The following is a 21195-nucleotide window of genomic DNA, read 5'->3' as shown; positions in this document are numbered from 1 at the left end:
TTTGCGAGTAGTTCTATCCCTCTGCTCTCTGATACCATTTTCTACTTCTCTCCCTCTTGCTCACTCTGCTCCAGCCACTCTGGCCTCTTTGCTACCCCTGGCACATACTAGGCAGTCCCCACACCTTAAGGCCTTTGCTCTAGCTGTTCCTTTTCTTCGAAGCGCTCTTCTAGATAACCCCTTGACTAAAACCCTCACCTCCTTCAAGTTTCAGCTCAGTGTCACTTTCTTAATGAAGCCTACCTTGTTTGGCCTATTTAATAATACAGCCTGCTTTCCCCCTCTCCTCTCTCATGTTCTAAACTCTAATCGCCTTTACTTGGCTTTACTTTTTCTTTTTTTCGTAGCACTTAGCACTCTCTCACATGGTATATATTTTATTTATTACGTCTTCTTTTTGTTTTCTCTCTTCCTGCTAGACCAGGTGTTGGCAAACTATGGCCTGTGAGTCAAATCCTGGCTGCCACTTGTTTTTGTAAATAAAGTTTTACTGGAACATAGGCCATTTATTTACATAATGCCTATGACTGCTTTCATACATGAAGACAGAGTTAAGTATTTGTGACAGAGACAATATGGCTTGCAAGGCATAAAATATTCTTTATCTTTTACAGAAAAAGTTTGCTGGCTCTTATGCTACACTGTACATTTCATGAGGGCAGCGATCTTTGTTTCATTCACTGTTACAGCCCCATCATCTAGAACAGTTCTTGGTACATATTAAGTGCTCAATTACTAGAAAGTAAATAAGTGATTGAAGACAGAATTCCAATTCTGTATAACCATCTGGAATAACTGGCAGAGGTAGTAAATGCTATAGGTAATTATTTGGGGTGAGTAATGATGGGTAAGGTAAGAATTGAAGTAGATCTTGAAATATAGCAAGGATTTTTGTAGCAAAGATTTTGTCATCAATGATTAAAATTTTAATATTAGTTGATTATTAAAATTTTAATTTTTTTTTTTTTACTTATCAAAACTTGTCTTTTTCCCTTTTTAAAAAGAACACATTGATACAATTAAGGTAGAGCTTTATAAAGGAGAGCTGGTAAAGATTGTTGAGGTATGTTTTATATTGCCTAATATTTTTAAGATGCCAAGATTCACTGAAGTTGGATAATATTATGTTTATTTGGGCAGTTACAAAATTTTTTTGGTTGAAATTTTTAGTTGAGTATTACTATTTCCAAGAGAATCATTTAAATTTTTTTAGTTCTTGGTGTTCTTAGTTGGATTTTAGTCAAAGGTTATCTTGAAAATTAACATGAATGAAATGCATCAGAGTTAAAGATCATGAGTTTGTTTTATAAAATTTTGGGCAATTTTTTCTCCTCTTTCACTTTCTCCATAAAATGGGAATGTGGATTTTCTATAGGCATTAGAAGAATTAACATGCAAAGAGCTGTTAGCATTTTAATTGTGCTTATGATCATTGTCATTCTTGAAGATTTTAATCACATTGGTTCATAGTATTGCCTAGCAGTGTTTTATAGTCATTTAGTTTTTGGAATGAAGTTTAATATAGTCATTTAGTTTTTGGAATGAAACTAGACTTAAATGCTCTGTAATGGTCCCTTTCAGTAGTATTAGTTAATTACTAATTCTCACTGCAAATTTAAAACTTGGTTAATTTTTTAAAACTTTTTTTCCCAGATGATCTTTCCATTTCAGTGGCAATGCCCATATATTCCCCTTTGTCCTCTTTCACTGGCAGCCGTGCTTAGTGCACCTTTACCATTTATAGTTGGAGTTGACTCAAGGTATTTTGATCTTCATGACCCACCACAAGATGTTGTTTGCACTGACTTGGATACAAACATGTTATATGTGTAAGTTGATTCTTTTTATATTATCTCCATTTATATTTTTCCCCACATATAGTTATAGCTCATTGAAAGCATATACAAATATGCTACTTTTAAAAGTTGGTAATAAGTCTTCAGATTCAATACAATGATTCTCAATCAGGACAGGTATCAGAATCCTGCAATGTTGTATGATTTGAAAAAGATTGTGTTCAATATTATAATAGTTTATATTGGATAATAATGTTAACAGTAGGCAGGAGATATTTATGTTTATCAGAAGAGAATATGGATTATTTTAAAAAAAAGGTTAAAAGCACTGCTTTCAGAGCTCAAGAGATGATATGCTATCTAGGTTTAATTCAAAATCCGTGTGTAAGCTCTTAAAAAATGGGTTTACCTGTTTGAGTTTAGTCACAATATAGGGTAATATGCTGTTTTCTTAGTTGTCAAGATTTGAATTTTATAGGGATTACAGAGAAATTGATATTAAAACTTAGAGTTTGTGTTTACTGGAGGTGATACATATGTATAGCAGTGGTGTAACTGAGGGTTCAGAGAGTAGAGCAGCACACTATTAAAAGAAGATTCATCCATCCCGTTCTAGATGGATGTTTAGGAGTGCCCTCTGCACCCCGCCCTCACAAAACCACTAACAGCGTGGGTAAGGGCAGTAAGGATTGAAACTTCCCTAGGATTAGTGCCAAATCCCAGGTCCTGGAGTGCTTTTATTCTTTACTGTTTGATACTGGCAGAAAATGAATAGAGTAAGAATTTGGGATGAGACTTCAATGGTTATAGTAGTAGAATTGGTTGGGAAAATAGCCTTGAGCGAACCAGAAGAATAACTTAAGGAAGGAAGAAAACATTTAATGTACCTTAAAAAATAATTTTGAAATGGATCTACCATTGTATTTTGAAAACTGTGTAATTGTGGTAGCTCTTTACTATGTTTGTTTATTTATTTGGGTTTTCAGTACTTTTAAAAAATTGAAGTATAGTTGATTTACAATATTGTACTATTTTCAGGTGCACAGCATAGTGATTCAGTATTTTTACAGATTATATTCCAGTAAAAGTTATTAAAAGGTAATGGCAATAATTCCCTGTGCTATGCAGTATATCCTTGTTGCTTATTTATTTTATACATAGTAGTTTGTACTTCTTAATCCTACACCCCTATCTTGCCCCTCCCCCCTTTCCTCTCTTCACTGGTAGCCATTAGTTTGTTTTCTATATCTGTGAGTCTGTTTCTGTTTTGCTGTACTCGTTTTTTTGTTTTATATTTTAGATTCTACATATAAGTGATATCACAAAGTATTTATTTTTCTCTGCCTAATTTCACTAAGCATAATATTCTCTAGGTCCATCCATGATGCTGAAAATGGCAGAATTTCATTCTTTTTTATGGTGGAGTACTATTTTATTGTATATATACATACATATATATATATATATACACATATCATCTTTATTCATTCATCTGTTGATGGACACTTGGGTTGCTTCCATGTCTTGGCAATTGTAAATAGTGCTGCTATGAACAATCAGGTGCATGTATCTTTTCGAATTAGTGCTTTCATTTTTTCTGGATATATTATATACCCAGGAGTGGAGTTGCTGGATCATATGGTAATTCTATTTTTAGTTTTTTGAGGAACCTCCATACTGTTTTCCGTAGTGGCTGCACCAGTTTACATTTCCACCAACAGCGTATTTGGGTTCCCTTTTCTCCACACCCTCACCAACATTTAGTTTTTGTTGTCTTTTTGCTGAGAGCCATTCTGACAGGTGTGAGGTGATATTTCACCGTTGTTTTGATTTGCATTTCTGTAGTAACTAGTGATGTTGAGCATCTTTTCATGTGCCTGTTAGCCATCTGTATGCCTTCTTTGGAAAAATGTCTTTTCAGGTTTTCTGCCCATTTTTTGATTGTATTGTTTGCTTTTTTGATAATGAGTTATATGAGCTGTTTGTATGTTTTGGATATTAACCCCTTGTTGGTCGCATCATTTGCAAATATTTTCTCTGATTCCATAGGTTGTCTCTTTGATTTGTTGATGGCTTCCTTTGCTGTGCAAAAGCTTTTAAATTTAATTAGGTCCCATTTGTTAATTTTTGCTTTTATTTATTTTGCCTTAGGGGACAGATCCAAAAAATACTGCTATGATTTATGTCAAAGAGTGTCCTGCCTATGTTCTCTTCTAGGAGTTTTATGGTTTCAGATCGTCTATTTAGGTCTTTAATCCATTTTGAGTTTATTTTTGTATATGGTGTGAGGGAATGTTCTAATCTCATTGTTTTACCTGTAGCTGTCCAGTTTTCCCAGCACCACTTACTGAAAAAACTGTCTTTTCTCCACTGTATATTCTTGCCTCCTTTGTCATAGATTAATTGATTGTAGGTGCGTGGGTTTATTTCTGGGCTCTCTGTTTAGTTCAGTTGATCTATGTGTCTGTGTTTTGCCAGACACAAAACATGCTGTTGCTGTTTTGATTACTGTAACTTGGTAGTATAGTCTGAAGTCTGAGATGGTGATACCTCCAGCTTTGTTCTTTTTCCTCAGGATTGCTTTGGTAATTTGTGGTCTTTTGTGGTTCTTTATGAATTTTAGGATTATTTGTTCTATTTCTGTGAAAATGTCATGAGTATTTTGATAGGGATTGCATGATTGCTTTGGGAGGTATTGGTCATTTCAACAATATTAATTCTTCCAATTCCAGAAGAGCAAGGGGTATCTTTGCATTTCTTTGTATCATCTTCACTTTCCTTCATCTGAGTTTTCAGAGTGTAGGTCTTTCCCCTTCTTGGTTAAGTTTATTCCTGGGTATTTTATTCTTTTTGATACAATTTCAAATGGGATTTTTTTTTTACTTTCTCTTTCTGATAGTTCATTATTACTGTAGAGAAAAGCAACAGATTTCTGTATATTAATCTTGTATCCTGCAACTTTGCTGAATTCATTTATTAGTTCTAATAGTTTTTGTGTGGTGACTTTAGGGTTTCCTTCATTTTTTTTTTTAAATTGAAGTATAGTTGATTTACAGCTCTACAGCCAAGTGACTCAGTTATACACATACAGACATTCTTTTTTTGTGTTCTTTTCCACTGTTGTTTATCACAGGATGTTGAATATAGTTCCCTGTGCTATACAGTAGGACCTGTTGTTTATCCATTCTAAATGTAATAGTTTGTGTCTGCCAACCGCAAACTCCCAGTCCTTCCTCTCCCTCCCCCCTTGGCAACCACAAATCTGTTCTCTGTGTCTAGGAGTCTGTTTCTGTTTTGTAGATAAGTTCATTTGTGTCATGTTTTAGATTCTAGGGTTTTCTATGTAAAGTATCATGTCATCTCTAAATAGTAACAGTCTGACTTCTTCCCTTCCAATTTGGATGCTTAATTTAACGGGAAGGCTTTCAGCTTTTCACCATTGAGTATGATGTTAGCTGTGCATTTGTCACATATGGTCTTTATTATGTTGAGATATGTTCTCTCTGTACCCACTTTGATGAGAATTTTTATGATGATGTTGAATTTTGTCAATTGCTTTTTGAGTGTCTGTTGAGATGATCATGTGTTTTTTGTCTTTCCTTTTGTTAATGTGGTGTATCACATTGATTTTACATATTTTGAACCATCCTTGTGTCCCTGGAATAAGTCCAACTTGATCATGTGTATGATCCTTTTTATATATTGTTGGATTTGGTTTGCTAATATTTTGATGAGGATTTTTGCATCTATATTCATCGAAGATACTGGCCTGTAAGTGTCTTTTTTTGTAGTGTCTTTGGTTTTAGTGTCAGGGTAAAGGTGGCCTTGTAGAATGAACTTGGGAGTGTTTCATCCTCTTTAATAATTTGGAATAGTTTTAGAACGGTAGGTATCAGCTCTTCGTTATATGTTTGGTAGAGTTCCCCTGTGAAGCAGTCTGGTTCTGGACTTTGTTGGCTGGGAGTTTTTTTTTAATTACAAATTCAATTTTAATGCTAGTGATTGGTTTGTTCAAAGTGTCTGTTTCTTCTTGATTCAGTCTTGGCAAGTTTTGTGTCTAGAAGTTTATCCATTTCTTCTAGGTTGCCCGATTTGTTGGCATATAAGTGTTCTTAGTATTCTTTTACTTTTTTTTTTTTTTGTACTTCTGTGGTGTTGGTTGTTATTTTTCCTTTTTTCATTTCTTATTTTTTTTTAATTTGGGTTGTCTCTTTTCTTCTTGGTGAGCCTGACTAAAGCCTTATCAATTTTTTTTTTCTTTTTTCAAAAAACCAGCTCTTGGTTTCATTGATCTTTTCTATTTTTTTAAATCTCTTTCTTATTTATTTTCTCCCTGAACTTTATTATTTCCTTCCTTCTGCTGACTTTGGCCTTTGTTTGTTCTTCTTTTTCTAATTCTTTTAGGTGGTAGGTTATGTTGTTTGTTTGAGATTTTTCTTGTTTCTTGGGGAAGGTCTGTATTGCTATAAACTTCCCTCTTAGAACTGCTTTTTCTGCATCCCACAGATTTTGGAATGTAGTGTTTTCATTTCATTTGTCTTGAGGCATTTTCTGATTTCCTCTTTGATTTCTTTATTGACCTGTTGGTTTTTTTAGTAGCATGTTTTTAGTCTCTGCACGTTTGTTCTTTTCTTGTTTTCTTTCTGTAGTTAATTTCTAGTTTCATACCATTGTGGTTGGAAAAAATACTTGATGAAATAATTTCTATCCTCTTAAATTTGTTAAGACTTGTTTTGTGGCCTAGCATGTGATCTATTCTGGAGCATGTGCCATGTGCACTTGAAAAGAATATTAATGATGCTGGTTTTGAATGTAAATGTCCTGTAGATATCTATTAAGTCCAGCTGGTCTGTTGTGTCATTTTAGACTGCTCTTGCATTATTGACTGTCAACTGATGTAAGTGGGGTTTTAAAGTACCCTACTATTACTGTATTAGTGTCAGTTTCTACCTTTGTGTCTGTTAGTATTTGCTTTATATGTTTAGGTGCTCCTGGGTGCATGTATGTTGAGTGTAATATCATTTTCTTGTATTGATCTCTTTATCATTTTATAATGCCTTTCTTTATCTTTTGTTATAGCCTTTGTTTAAAGTTTATTTTCTGATATGAGCATTGCTACCCCCACTTTCTTGTCATTTCTGTTTGCATAAAGTATCTTTTCCCATCCCCCACTATCAGTCTTTTTGTGTCTTCAGCTCTGGAGTGAGTCTCTTGTGGATAGAAGGGTCTTGGTTTTTTGTCCAATCAGCCACCATATGTCTTTTTTAAAAAATATTTATTTATTTATTTATTTTATTTTTGGCTGCGTTGGGTCTTGGTTGCAGTACGCAGGATCTTCATTGCGGCATGAGGGATCCTCCACTGCAGCGTGCAGGCTCCTCATTGAGGTGTGTGGGCTTCTCTCTAGTTGTGGCGCATGGGCTCAGTAGTTGCGGCATGCAGGCTCTCTAGTTTGGGTGTGTGAGCTTCAGAGCGCATGGGCTCTGTAGTTGTGGCATGCGGGCTCTGTAGTTTTGGCCCACATGCTCAATAGTTGCAGTGCACGGGCTTAGTTGCCCCGTGGCTTGCGGGATCTTAGTTCCCTGACCAGGGATCGAACCCGCGTCCCCTGCACTGGGAGGTGGATTCATCTTTTTTCTTTTTTTTTTTTTAAGTGCTCTCTTTTTTAACAATAACTTTTTTTTTTTCTGATTGCAATCCATGGAATTCTTTTTTTTTAATGGTAAATTTTATGTTTGTATATTTTACCATGATTTTATTTTATTTTTTTTAACATCTTTATTGGAGTATAATTGCTTTACAATGTTGTGTTAGTTTCTGCTGTATAACAAAGTGAATCAGCTATATGTATACATATATCCTCATATCCCCTCCTTCTTGTGTCTCCCTCTCACCCTCCCTATCCCACCCCTCTAGGTGGTCACAAAGCACCAAGCTGATCTCCCTGTGCTATGTAGCTGCTTCCCACTAGCTATCTATTTTACATTTGGTATTTGGTAGTGTCTATATGTCAGTGCTACTCTCTCACTTCGTCCCAGCTTACCCTTCCCCCTCCCTGTGTCCTCAAGTCCATTCTGTGTTCTGCATCTTTATTCCTGTCCTTCCCCTAGGTTCATGAGGACCTTTTTTTTTTTTCTTTAGATTCTATATACATGTGTTAGCATATGGTATTTGGTTTTCTCTTTCTGACTTCACTCTGGATGACAGACTCTAGGTCCCTCCACCTCACTGCAAATAACTCAGTTTCATTTCTTTTTATGGCTGAGTAATATTCCATTGTATGTATGTGCTACATCTTCTTTATCCATTCATCTTGTCAGTGGATACCTAGGTTGCTTCCATGTCCTGGCTATTGTAAATAGTGCTGCAGTGAACATTGTGGTACATGTCTCTTTTTGAATTATGTTTTTTTTAGGGTATATGCCCAGTAGTGGGATTGCTGGATCATATGGTAGTTCTGTTTTTAGTTTTTTAAGGAACCTCCATACTGTTCTCCATAGTGGCTGTATCAGTTTACATTCCCACCGACAGTGCAAGAGGGTTCCTTTTTTTCCATACCCTCTCCAGCATTTATTGTTTGTAGATTTTGTGATGATGGCCGTTCTGACTGGTGTGAGGTGATACCTCATTGTAGTCTTGATTTGCATTTCTCTAATGACTAGTGATGTTGAGCATCCTTTCATGTGTTTGTTGGCAATCTGTATATCTTCTTTGAAGAAATGTCTATTTAGGTCTTCTGCCCATTTTTGGATTAGGTTGTTTGCTTTTTTGATATTGAGCTGCATGAGCTGCTTGTGTATTTTGGAGATTAATCCTTTGTCAGTTGCTTCATTTGCAAATATTTTCTGGGAGGTGGATTCTTAACCACTGGACCACCAGGGAAGTCCCACCATATGTCTTTTGATTGGAGCATTTAGTTCATTGACATTTAAAGTAATTATTGACAGGTATGTAATTATTGTCATTTTATTACTTGTTTTCCAGTTGTTTTGAGGTTTTTCTCTGTTACTTCTTTCTGTTTCTTCCCTTGTGGTTTGATGATTTTCTTTAGTAGTATGCTTCTGTTCCTTTCTTTTTAGTTTCTGTGTAACTATTGTAGGTTTTTGATTTGTGTTTACTGTCGGGTTTATATATTGTTGACCTATAACTATGTCTACTTTTTGTTTTAAACTGGTAGTAATTTAGTTCAAACACATTCTAAAATATCTACATTTTTTTACTCCCTCTCCCCACATTTTGTTTTTTTGTTGTCATATTTTGTATCTTCATGTTTGTCTCTTAACTGTTTATTGTAGTTATAGTTGCTTTTACAGTTTTTTGTCTTTTAATCTTCATATTGGCTTAATTGGTTGATCTTCAGTCCTTACTATACATTTGCTTTTCCTAGTGAGATTTTCCCTTTCCTATAGATTCTTACTTTTTTGTCCATTTAGAGAAGACCCTTTCACAGTTCTTTTAGGGTAGATTTAGTATTGATGAACTCTTTTAGTTTTTGCTTGTTTGAGAGAGTCTTTATCTCTCCCTCTAGTCTAAATGATAATCTTGCTGGGTAGAGTATCCTGGGTTGCAGACTTTTCCTGTTCTGCACTTTGAATATATCATGCCACTTCCTTCTGGCCTATAAAGTTTCTGCAGAGAAATCAGCTGATAGCCTTATGGGGGTTCCCTTGTATATGACACTTTGCTTTTCTCTTGCTGCCTTCAGAATTCATTGTTTACTTTTTTTGTTTTTTTTTGCGGTACGTGGGCCTCTCACTGTTGTGGCCTCTCCCGTTGGCGGAGCACAGGCTCTGGATGCACAGGCTCCGGACGTGCAGGCTCAGTGGCCATGGCTCACGGGCCCAGCCGCTCTGCGGCATGTGGGATCTTCCCGGACCGGGGCACGAACCTGTGTCCCCTGCATCAGCAGGCGGGCTCTCAACCACTGCGCCACCAGGGAAGCCCTCACTGTTTACTTTTAACTTTTGTCATTTTAATTATGATATTTCTTGGTGTGGACCTGTTTGGGTTCATCTTGTTTTGACCCTCTGTGCTTCCTTTACCTGGATATCTGTTTCCTTCCTCAGGTTTGGGAAGTTTTCAACCATAATTTCCTCAAATACATTTTTGATCCCCTTTTCTGTCTTTTGGTATCCCTATAATGTGAATGTTGGTATGTTTAATGTTATTCTGTAGATCTCTTAAAACTGTTTCTATTTTTTTAAATTTGTTTTTCTTTTTTTCTGTTTTTCTTTTTGCCTCTTGTTAGTCCCAGTGGTCCTCCAGCCAGCCAAGGGGGCTTGTCTACCCTGCGTAGAACTCCAGGACTGGGGTGCCCTATCTGTGGCTCTCACCACTCACTCTTCTGAGAGGGTGTCCACCTGTGTAATCTCCCATTTCCTCTGAGTCCCCTCCCATGGGCACAGGTCCCAACCCAATCACTTTTCTTCCCTTCCATGTGTATCTTTTTTACAGCCTTGGTGGTACAGGAGTCCATCTGCCAGTTTTCAGTTAGTTTTTCATGAGAATTGTTCCACATGTAGATGTATTTTTTGATGTGTTCATGGGGGGAAGTGAGCTCCATGTCCTCTTAGTCTACCATCTTGATCGATCTCTACTACGTGTATTTAGGTTTACTTACAGCCTGGAAATAATGAACTACTTGGAAGCACTAAATATTTCTTGTCATACATATTTCGTTGTTTTTCAGTAACTATCCCTGAAAAACAGTTATTTCAAGGTTGTATATATTGTGGTGCCTTTGGAAATGATTTTGAAGTTTTAACTCAAATGTTTACCTCATTTTATTTACTGTTCTGAATAAAAGAATATTATAGAGATTCTTAATTTTGCCCAGGTTTAAATAACTTCTATATAATTTTGATTGATCAAAGCACTGTTTTGTAACATAATTTTGAACTCTGCTTAATTGTACTTACAGAATTATGAAATGTTCTAGATACCGAAGAATTATAGAGAATAATGTAAATAACTTGCATGAATCTTCCACCCAGATTCCAGATTCCACCCACTAATACATATTATATATGTATTAGTATAAATGACATTTTGTTTTGCATGCTTTAAAAATTTTTATGTTTGTATAGTTTTCTGTGAATTGCTTTTTTACTCATCATTCTCTATGCAGTTCATCCATGTTGATACACGTAGCTCTACTTTGTCTTCAGTGTTTATCGGTATTGATGGGTATTTAGATTATAGTTAGATTTTGCAATTATGAACAAAACTGCTCTGATCATTATTATGCATATTTCTTTGAGTACATGGTTAAAATTCCTCTGAAACATATATACCTAGAAGAGCTAATGTTGGTTGGTAGGCATAGCTAATGCCATATTACTCTTTCCCCTCTTCATCTGCAAACAAAAGTTCTCTTTGTTCCGTATCATTGTCAGTACTTGTTATGATCAGACTTTCAAATTTTTGTCAACTTGATGATAATGGGATGTCACTTGGCTTTAATTCACATTTCCCTAATTAGTAGCAAATGAGGTGTTTTAATTTCTTTTTGCCCTTTGGTTTTTCCCTCCTTTTTTGGTACATTTTCCTGTTGGGTTGTTTGTCTTTTTCTTTTGATTTGATTAAGGCCTTTATATAATCTGGAAGTAATTCTTAGTCTGTTATATGCATTGCAAATAGCTTGTGCCACACTGAGATTTGTATTTTCATTCTGTTGTGTCTTTTGATGAACAGAAGCTTATATTAATTGATCACAGTTCTCAGTTTCTCTTTATGGATTGCCATTTTTGGTTCTTGTACATGAAATCCTCTGCCTTGAGGTCATGAAATATTATCCTAGATATTCTTAAAGTTGTGAGGTTTTGACTTTCTCATTTAGGCCTTTAATTTAGCTAAACTTGGTATTATTAGTGTATGATGAGACATAGAGATACCATTTTATTTTTTTTTAACATGAGTAAACAGTTGTCACATAGCACTGTTTATTGAATGGTCAGTTCATCTCTTCCCCACTTGTCTTCAGTGTCAGTACCATCACATATCAGTTTTTATATTTGTGTGGGTATGTATCCAGGCTTATTTTCTGTTCCTTTGGTTTGTTTTAGTCTCTTGCCAGCATCAGATTATCTTAATGACTTGAAAATTAAGTTGTCTGCAACATGGATGAACCTTGAAAACCTCATGCTAAAAGACCTTATATGATCCCATTTATTTGAAATGCCCAAGGCAAATCTGTAGACACAGAAAATAGATTAGTGGTTACTTTGGGATGGGAGGATGGGGGAATTGTGGGTTAGTGACTAAGAGGGTGTGGGGTTTCTTTTTGAGGTGATGAAAATACTCTAAAATTAATTGTGGTGGTTGTTAAGACAACTCTGAATATACTGAAAACCATCAAATTACACACTTCAGATGAATGAATTGTATGGTATGTGAGTTGTATCTCAATAACATTGTTTAAAAAAAAAGTGATGTGAACTGGCAAGTCTCTTTACTGCTTATTCTTTTTTTTTTTTTTTTTTTTTTTTTTTTTTTTTTTTTTGCTGTACGCGGGCCTCTCACTGCTGTGGCCTCTCCCGTTGCAGAGCACAGGCTCCGGACGCGCATGCTCAGCAGCCATGGCTCACGGGCCCAGCCGCTCCGCGGCATGTGGGATCTTCCCGGACCGGGGCACGAACCCGTGTCCCCTGCATCAGCAGGCGGATTCTCAACCACTGCGCCACCAGGGAAGCCCACTGCTTATTCTTTAAAATTGTTTTGACTATATTTGGTCTTTTGCTTTTTATATAAATTTTAATTAGTTTTTTAAATTCCATGCAAAATTTTGTTGTGATTTTTTTGTTAGAATTCTATCGAATTCATAGATTAATTTGGGGGCAAATAAGATCATTTTGACATAAAGTCTCAGTACCCATGAATGTTGTATTTTACTTCATAGGTGTTTTTAAAGGTTTTTCAATAACTGTTTCAGTTTTCTCTATAAAGATCGGGCACACCTTTTGTTAAACTTGCTTATTGCTACTGTAAATGGTATTTTAATTACATTTTTTACTTGTTAGTTGCTGGAGTATAACTATGCTATTGATTTTTTATGTAATGGTCTGCTGTCCAGCAACTTACTTGAATTCTCTTATTTTCATTTGCTTGCAGATTCTCTTCAATTTTCTGGCTATAAACAATCATATCCTCTACAATCCTTATATATTTAAGAATTTCTTGTCTTAATTCTCTGGCTAGGATCCTAGTGTAATATTGAGTAGAAATATTCATAACTGGTATCTTGTCTTGTTCCTAATTTCAAAGGGAATGGTTTGAGCAGTTCATCATTAAGTATCTTTATGCTTTAAAGCAAGAATTGACATCTGGCCCAAGGCCTATTTTTGTAAATAAAATTTTATTGTATCATAGCCATGCTCATTCAATTACATGTGGTCTGAGGCTGCTTTCATGCTACAGTGGCATATTTGAGTAGTTGTAACAGAGGTCCTGTGGTCCTCAAAGCATAAAATACTTACTATCTTATTCTTTATAGGATATGTTTGCTAGCCCCACTTTAGGGTTTTGATTGCTTAATAATAAATTAAGGAACCTTCCTTCCACTTCTAGATTAAAAGTAATTTCTTTTTTTAAATCATAAATAGGTGGTGAACTTTACAATGCTTTTGTACAACTATTTAGATGAGTATTAAGTTTTTCTCCTTTAATCTTAGTGTGGTAAATTACATTATAAAATCAGTTAGTAGTAAACAACGCTGCATTCCTAAAGTAAACATCTCTCTTTTTTTAAAAAATGTGCTAGTGGATTAAATTCTCTAAGAATTTAAGATGCTAGCATTGATGTTCATAAGTGACATTGGCCTGACATTAGCTCCAGCCCATGGTTGGTACATAGTGCTTTCATCTTTGTAGCGTTTTAAACGTTTCTAATTCTGTAAAAATATTTTATTTGACTCATGCATTATTTAAAAGTGTTCTTTTGAACTTCCAAAGTAATTTCTTTTTCTTAAATGGTGACTCGTTTGAATTGTGGTGAGAACATGCTCTGTATGTTACTGACTCTGATATTTGTCGAGATTTGCTTCTAATAGGTAGTTTGAAGTCTCAAGTCAATTAAGTTTGACACTTAAAATATTATAATTCTAATATGTAACTTTGAAACAAGACTTGTGTTGTATTCATAACTCCAGTTAATGAAAATCTATGTTGGAGGGTTAGAATGAGATGACCAGATTTGACTGAGGTTGGTTAAAATGAAAAGAGAACTTCTTGAAAACCACTTGTTCAGATTCTCAAATTGTAACTTCAGTAAAAATACCCTTTCCATTTTCTTTTTTAGTTTGACATAAGAATTTTGTTTAAGTAAAAACAGATTATAACAGACTTTATTAACCATGTTGTTATTTAATAGATCAGATGAAAAGAAGAACATGAACTGGAAGCAGCTTCCCAAAAAGCCATGCAAAAATCTGATTAGCACCTTGAAGAAATTGTATCCCCAGCTATCTTCGGGTAAATGTGAGGAAAAAGGAAGGGATTTTTGTTTGTTTGTTTTTTGCCATGCTGAATGTCTTGTGGGATCTTAGTTCCCCAACCAGGGATTGAACCCGGGTCCTCTGCAGTGAGAGTGCAGAGTCCTAACCACTGCACTGCCAGGGAATTCCCAGGAAGGGATATTTCTAATGAAAGAATGTATATAAGAAAATTCTTAAATTTAGACATAATTTTGCTTTGCTTAAAGGGAGTCTAATTACAAAACAGAATTCCAATAGTAAGAAATTACTGTTGTGGTTCATGTTTTTTTGTTTTGTTTTGTTTTTTATTTATTTTTGGCTGTGTTGGGTCTTCGTTGCTGTGCGTGGGCTTTCTCTAGTTGCAGCGAGCAGGGGCTACTCTTCATTGTGGTGCGCAGGCTTCTCATCGCGGTGGCTTTTCTTGTTGCAGAGCACAGGCTCTAGGCGCGTGGGCTTCAGTAGTTGTGGCACGCAGGGTATAGGGCACAGGCTCAGTAGTTGTGGAGCATGGGCTTAGTTGCTCCACGGTGTGGGCCATCTTTCCAGACCAGGGCTCGAACCTGTGTCCCCTGCATTGGCAGGTGGATTCTTAACCACTGTGCCACCAGGGAAGTCCCATGGTTTATGGTTTTTTTGAACATGTTTTCTGTGCCCCATCTGTGCCTCCCTGTTAGCCCCTGCCAATGATCCCTTTACATTAATAAAGAGGAATTGCAGGAAGTCATGGGCTTTATTTTGACAATTCCCTTGTCGAATTATTATATATATAACATTATGTATTAATGCCATTTTCTCTTCTTTCTTCACTTGTCAGTTCACCGAAAAACTCAGGAAGGTTCAGCGATTGAGATGACTCCAATTGAAGCAGATTTCTCCTGGCAAAAGAAGATGACACAACTTGAGATGGAAATTCAGGAGGCATTTTTGCGCTTTATGGCATCCATTTTAAAAGGATACAGAACATATCTCAGACCAATCACAGAGGCTCCTTCAAATAAAGCCACAGCTGCTGATTCATTGTTTGACCGACAGGGTGAGTGGCATTGAAAATATAAATACTTTTTATTGAAATGAAAAAATTTTCTGTTTGGTAGTGCTACCAAATATAGTGCTACTATATAAGTTCTTAGAAATTCATATTAAAATATGATGGTCTTCTGTGTATTTGTAATCTAGCTCTATGATAGAATTTATTTTAATTTTTATACCCCATTTTTTTCGTGAGAAATCTGAAACTGGAGGTGTTTAATTATGAAATGTCAAAGATGTTGCTGATATTTATAGTACTCTGTAATCAGTTATCTTAGTAGAATAAAGCTGGTGGTTTGTTTTTAGGTGTTTTCTCAACTTTGCATGATTCTTGACTTTATACACTCTGGGCTTTACAGTATTCTCTAATAAAGAGTTTTTGGAATAAAGCCACCAGTTTTTAAAAATTTTTGAAAAATACAGCTTTGTTCCAGGGGAAAACACCATACTCATTTGTTTTAGTATTTGTTATTTTTGGGAATTACAAAGATTTTTGTTGTTATTCAGCAGCTCTTGTATATGTAGTGGCAACCTTACAGATACATCAGTATTCATATGATAATTATTTTACATAGCTATAATTTGACCCTGCAGTTATTATTATTATTTTTTAATCTGTATTTTCCCAATAGTCCTTTTGTCTTTTCTCATTTCTGCTTTGGGACAACTTATCTCTCAAATATTTAGTCACCACTTACCAAATCCCACTAGTTATTATGTAGGGATATAAAGAAGTATAAAATCTAGCTCCATGGGATACCCAGTGGAAAATGATCTAACGTGTTTTTAAAAATAGAGCAAGTACTCAAGAAAACAGATTTTACATAATCATTCAGTGAGAGGACATAAAAATTCAGAAAAAGGGAACATTCTTCCAAATGAGTGTTTTGGAAGACTTCATGGAAGAAGAGCATGACTTTAAAGAATGGGTAGAATTTATAAATGGAGATGAGCAAGGAAGACTTCCTAAAAAACAATAGGCATTAAAAGTCAAATCTGAATTAGAATTTCCACTTTGCTATTTATGAAGCCTTCCTGGGGTTCTGTTTTGTCATTAATAAAATGAGGATGATACCTAATTCATGCACAATTGTGAAGATTAGATGAGAAAATGTATGTGAAGCAACTAGAAAAAGTACTTTACGGTACTCATGATAACAGTATTATTGCTAGTGGTAATAATGAAGTGGAAGAAAGCTCAAAAACAGAAGCACAAGGCATGTGTATTAGTTTGCCAGGGCTGCTGTAACAAAATGCCATTGATTGGCTGGCTTAAACCAGCGGTCCCCCACCTTTTTGGCACCAGAGACAAGTTTCGTGGAAGACAGTTTTTCCACGGACGGGGTGGGGTGGGGGGAATGGTTCAGGTGGTAATGCCAGCGATGGGGAGCAATGGGGAGCGATGGGGAGCGGCAGATGAAGCTTCGGTCACTTGCTTGCCGCTCACCTCCTGCCGTGCGGCCCCGTTCCTAACAGGCCGTGGACCAATACTGGTCTGTGTCCTGGGGATTGGAGACCCCTGGCTTAAACAACGGAAAATTTATTTATTTATTTTTTCAGGATTCTGGAGTCTAGAAATCTGAGATCAGTGTGTAGCCAGGATTGGATTCCTCTGAGGCCTCTCTCCTTGACTCGTAGATGGCTGTCTTCTCCCTGTATCTTCACATAGACTTCCTTCTGTGTGAATCTGTACCTAAATGTTCTTGTCTCATAAGGACACCACGCAGATTAGAGCCCACCCTAGTTTAATTACCTAAGTTTGACTTAATTACTTCTTTAAAGGCCATATCTACAAATACAGTCACACTTTGAAATCCTGGGAGTTAGGACTTCAACATAAGAATTTTGGGGTTTCACAGTTCAGCCCATAATGGCATGTTCGGGAAAAAAGTTTTAATTGTACAATTTGACCAAGTGAGGAGCTTTAGAGGTGTTGTGGAAGATAAAGCAGAAAATAAGATTAGAGCTCGGATTATGGGTAGTCTTAAATGCCAGACTAAGAATATGGAGTTTTTCTAATGGACAGTAGTGGGTCATTAATTCATTCTCTGTCATTCTAAGTAGAAGAGAGGCATTACTAATGGAATTTAGAAAGATATTTAACTAGTGTCTGAGGCCCAAGGTTTTTGTTAACAGGGTAGCATTTGGTCTAACAAGGGATATATACATTTGACAATAAAATAACACATTTTACTGAGTGTGTTGTAAAGGAAAGTATTGGTTACAGTAAGAGAGCTAGGTCAGGGGAAAGGTTCCCTGAAGAAGTAACAGTTAAGCATGGGCCTGAAAAAAGAATAGGATTTAGCTGTGGGTTTTGGGTTAACTTTTTTTTAGGGATACTTTAACAAACATGTATAAAAGTAGGGAGAATAATGTAGCTACCTTCCAACTTCAGCAGTAGTAGCAATCTTTCTGTTGTTTTAGTTTCATCTATGTTTATTTTACTCTTCCTTTGTCCTTTTCTCCTCCCCTCCTCCACCCCTCCCTTTCTTTCTAAATTCTAAGTAGGACATCATTTCACCCATAAACTGTGTTTAGAATTTCCTGAAGTTATATGTGTTTTTATCTGATTGTATCCCCATGGTGTTATTTAACATTTTTTTCATCTCTATTTCCTGTAAACTTCTGGTTGGATTAAGAGCCACATTGTTCAAAAGAAATATAATGGGAGCCACATATATAATTTAAGATTTTCTAGTAGACACAGTTTTTTAAAAAGCAGTAGGGGAAGTTAATTTTAATAATATGTTTTCTCTAACTTAATACATCCAAAATGTATCACTTCAACATGTAATCAAATTGTAAAAATTTTAATGAAATATTTTACATTCTTTTTCCATACTAAGGCTTTGAAATTGGTGTGTGTTTTATACTTATAGCACATCTCAGTTTGGACCAGCCACATTTTTTTTTTTCCCTGAACCTTCACCTCTGGGTATATAAATCACTAATAATGGCATGGACTCAGAAGTCAGACTGTCTGTTCAAATTCCAGCTCCACAACTTAATAGTGATGTGGCTTTGGGTATGTGGTTCATTAAAGACCAGCCACATTTTAATTGCTGAATTGCCACATGTGTGTAGTGGTTACTGGATTAAGCAGTACTGATCTAGAGCTTGATTATATTCAGGTTCAGTTTTCTTGGCAAGTGGTGCTAAAACACATGATGCTCACTACTTATTGCAAGTCTGGCTGTGTCCCATTTTTAGTGCTCCTAAGATTGATCCATGGGTTCAAGTTTTATCAGGCTCATTTCATTCATTATATTGATAGTTTCCCCACCAGCCTTTCATTTAATTGTATTAGCAGCCTTTGCTGATCATTGCCTAGATCTATTAGAAGAAGAATAAAAGACTTTTTCTTACCACTTGTCAAGAATAATTTATTTCTATTTTATTGAAGTCTTTCTCAACTAATTAATACCTCAAGGGGATGTAGTAAGGACCACAGCATGTGGAATGTCCTGAAGCATCACAGAAAGAAAGGCTGGAGGGGAAAGTGGCTCAAAAACCATGCTTGAAATGGTGGGTGTGAGCCAGATCGTGTTGGATCTTTTAGGACTAATGAAGGGTTTCCGTCTTTATTCCAAGAGTAATTGCAAGTCAGTGAGGGATATTTAAGTAGGTAATAGGATCAGGTTTGCATTTTTAAAAGATCATGTTTAATGTTAAAAAAAAATCTCTTTGGCTTCTCTGCAGATTGAATTGGGGGCATCCAAAGTATGGATCTACTTATTAGTTGGTTAGTGCATTGGTCCAAGTGATCAGTGGAAGTGACCTGGATTAGTTGGTAGTATGAATAGAAGAGTGGTTTTTAGGAGGTAGGTTGAATAGAACTTGGCAATTGAATATGGGATGTAAGATAGAGGGAGATGTCAAGAACAACTTCGAGATTCTTGTCTTTAACCACCAAGTGGATGGTTGTGCCCTTTATTGAGAAGGGAAACAGCAGAAAAGGGAAGGATCTAATTATTTGTTAAGGAAAGGTTTTTTATTTTATTTATTTGTTAAAGTATAATTGATGTGCAATATTTATATGTTACAGGTGTACAGCATAGTGATTCACAATTTTTAAAGGTTATACTCCATTTATAGTTATTATAAAATATTGGCTATGTTCCCTGTGTTGTATGTCCTCATAGCTTACTTATTTTATGCATAATAGTTTGTATCTCTTAATCCCCTACCCCTATCTAACCCTTCCCCCCTTCCCTCTCCCCACTTGTAACCACTAGTTTGTTTTCTATATCTGTGAGTCTGTTTCTTTTTTATTATATTTACTAATTTGGTTCACCTTCTAGATTTCATATAAAAGTGATAACAGAGTATTTTTCTGTGTCTGACTTATTTCACTAAGCATTATACTCATCCATGTTGTTGCAAATGGCAGAATTTCATTCTTCTTTATGGATGAATAATATTTCATTGAAAAAAAAAAATATATATATATATATGGCACAACTTCTTTATCCATCCATCTGTTGACCAGTTAGGTCTTGGCTATTGTAAATAGTGCTGCTATGAACATTGGGGTGCATATATCTTTTTGAATTAGTGTTCTTGTTTTTTCCATATACATACCCTGGAGTGGAATTGCTGGATCATGTGGTTTCTTATAGTTTTTTGAGAATCCTCCATACTGTTTTCCACAGTGGCAGTAACAATTTACATTTCCACCAACAGTGCACGAGGGTTCCCTTTTCTCCACACCCTCTCCAACATTTGTTATTTGTGTTCTTTTTAATGATAGCCATTTTGACAGGTGTGAGGTTATGTCTCAATGTGGTTTTGATTTGTATTTCTCTGATGATTAATGATGTTGAGCATCTTTTCATGTGCCTGTTGGCCCTCTGAATGTCCTCTTTGGAAAATTGTCTAAGGAAAGGTTTTTTTAAAATGAGAGAGACTTGAGTATCCTGGTTACTAGCTAACAGAGAGGGAGTATTGTCCAGAGAACACTGAAAGACCTGGAATCCCAGGCTTATGTGGTGGGCTCGGCCTTAGACAGGAGGAGGGTCACACTCCTTGTAAAACAAAGTAAGGAATAAATGATAGCTGCAGAAAGAGTCATAGATTTTATAGTGAGATAATGAAGGTAGTTCTCATTTAATGATTTTCATTTTCTCTGCAATATAAAGTATTATTATTCAGGGATGAGGGAGAGAACATGGAGGGAGAGTATTTAAACATTGGAAATAACTGTGAAAACACGGGTAAAGGGAAATTCAGACTCCAGATATGTAGTGGGGTTGCTGGTCAGGGATGAAGGTATAAGCGGTTCTGATCCATCTGGTTATGTAACGGCGCCTCCTCCCCACCGCAGCTTGTGCTCAGCCACACTGGCGCAGATCCAGAGAAAGCAGGCAATACATCGCTCCAGGGCTAGGTCATACTAGATGAGTTTGACAAAAGGGCATAAAAACTGAGAGTGTTGACAAGAAAGTAATTGAAATGACGTACACAGACATGGAATCAATATTTGAGCGAGAGAGAGACGTGAAAATAGGAGGGTGTACATAGAACGATCTTCTTCCTTACCCCATCCCCCTCACAAAAGGCTTGGTAGGAAGAACTTAAGCATACCAGCTAGACAGGGGTAATGGTCAGGGAGTAATATGTAAATTAGAGATTTGGGAGGCAGAGCTGTTTACAGTGCTACCAAGAAAAGTCCAGGAAGTATGTAACTATGTGTAGAAGTTGGTGATTGAGGTGGAATAGACCACAGGTCATTGAAAGTTAAGGGATTAAAAACTCATAAAAATGTTGGATGGTTGGTCTTTATGGGTGTTGAAGAATGATGATGGTAGGAGTTGGAGAGGAGAAGACTTTGAATTAGGTGCCCTGCTTGTCAGTGAATGAAGGAGAGGGTGTCCCTGAAGTCACTAGGTACCTGCAGTTAG

The 21195-nt window shown here is 36.1% G+C and overlaps 1 protein-coding gene across 5 annotated transcripts in view; it reads left to right on the top strand.

Annotated features, from left to right (window-relative positions):
• DENND4C (DENN domain containing 4C) overlaps positions 1 to 21195 on the top strand; it is a 124146-nt gene that overhangs the window by 51084 nt on the left and 51867 nt on the right. For 3 of the 5 annotated variants that reach the window (XM_081237843.1, XM_081237845.1, XM_081237841.1), the window contains 3 exons: positions 1654 to 1829; positions 14164 to 14270; positions 15081 to 15299. In XM_081237843.1, the coding sequence (XP_081093969.1) occupies positions 1654 to 1829; positions 14164 to 14270; positions 15081 to 15299 (502 nt within the window). The remainder of the gene's footprint in view (positions 1 to 1653; positions 1830 to 14163; positions 14271 to 15080; positions 15300 to 21195) is intronic. The other 2 variants (XM_081237844.1, XM_081237842.1) reach the window with 1 other exon arrangement.

This window comes from Mesoplodon bidens, assembly GCF_964165515.1.
Source record: "Mesoplodon bidens genome assembly, chromosome: 6".
In the NCBI taxonomy this organism is placed as follows: Eukaryota; Metazoa; Chordata; class Mammalia; order Artiodactyla; family Ziphiidae; genus Mesoplodon; species Mesoplodon bidens.
This window is presented reverse-complemented; position numbering and strand designations above follow the sequence as displayed.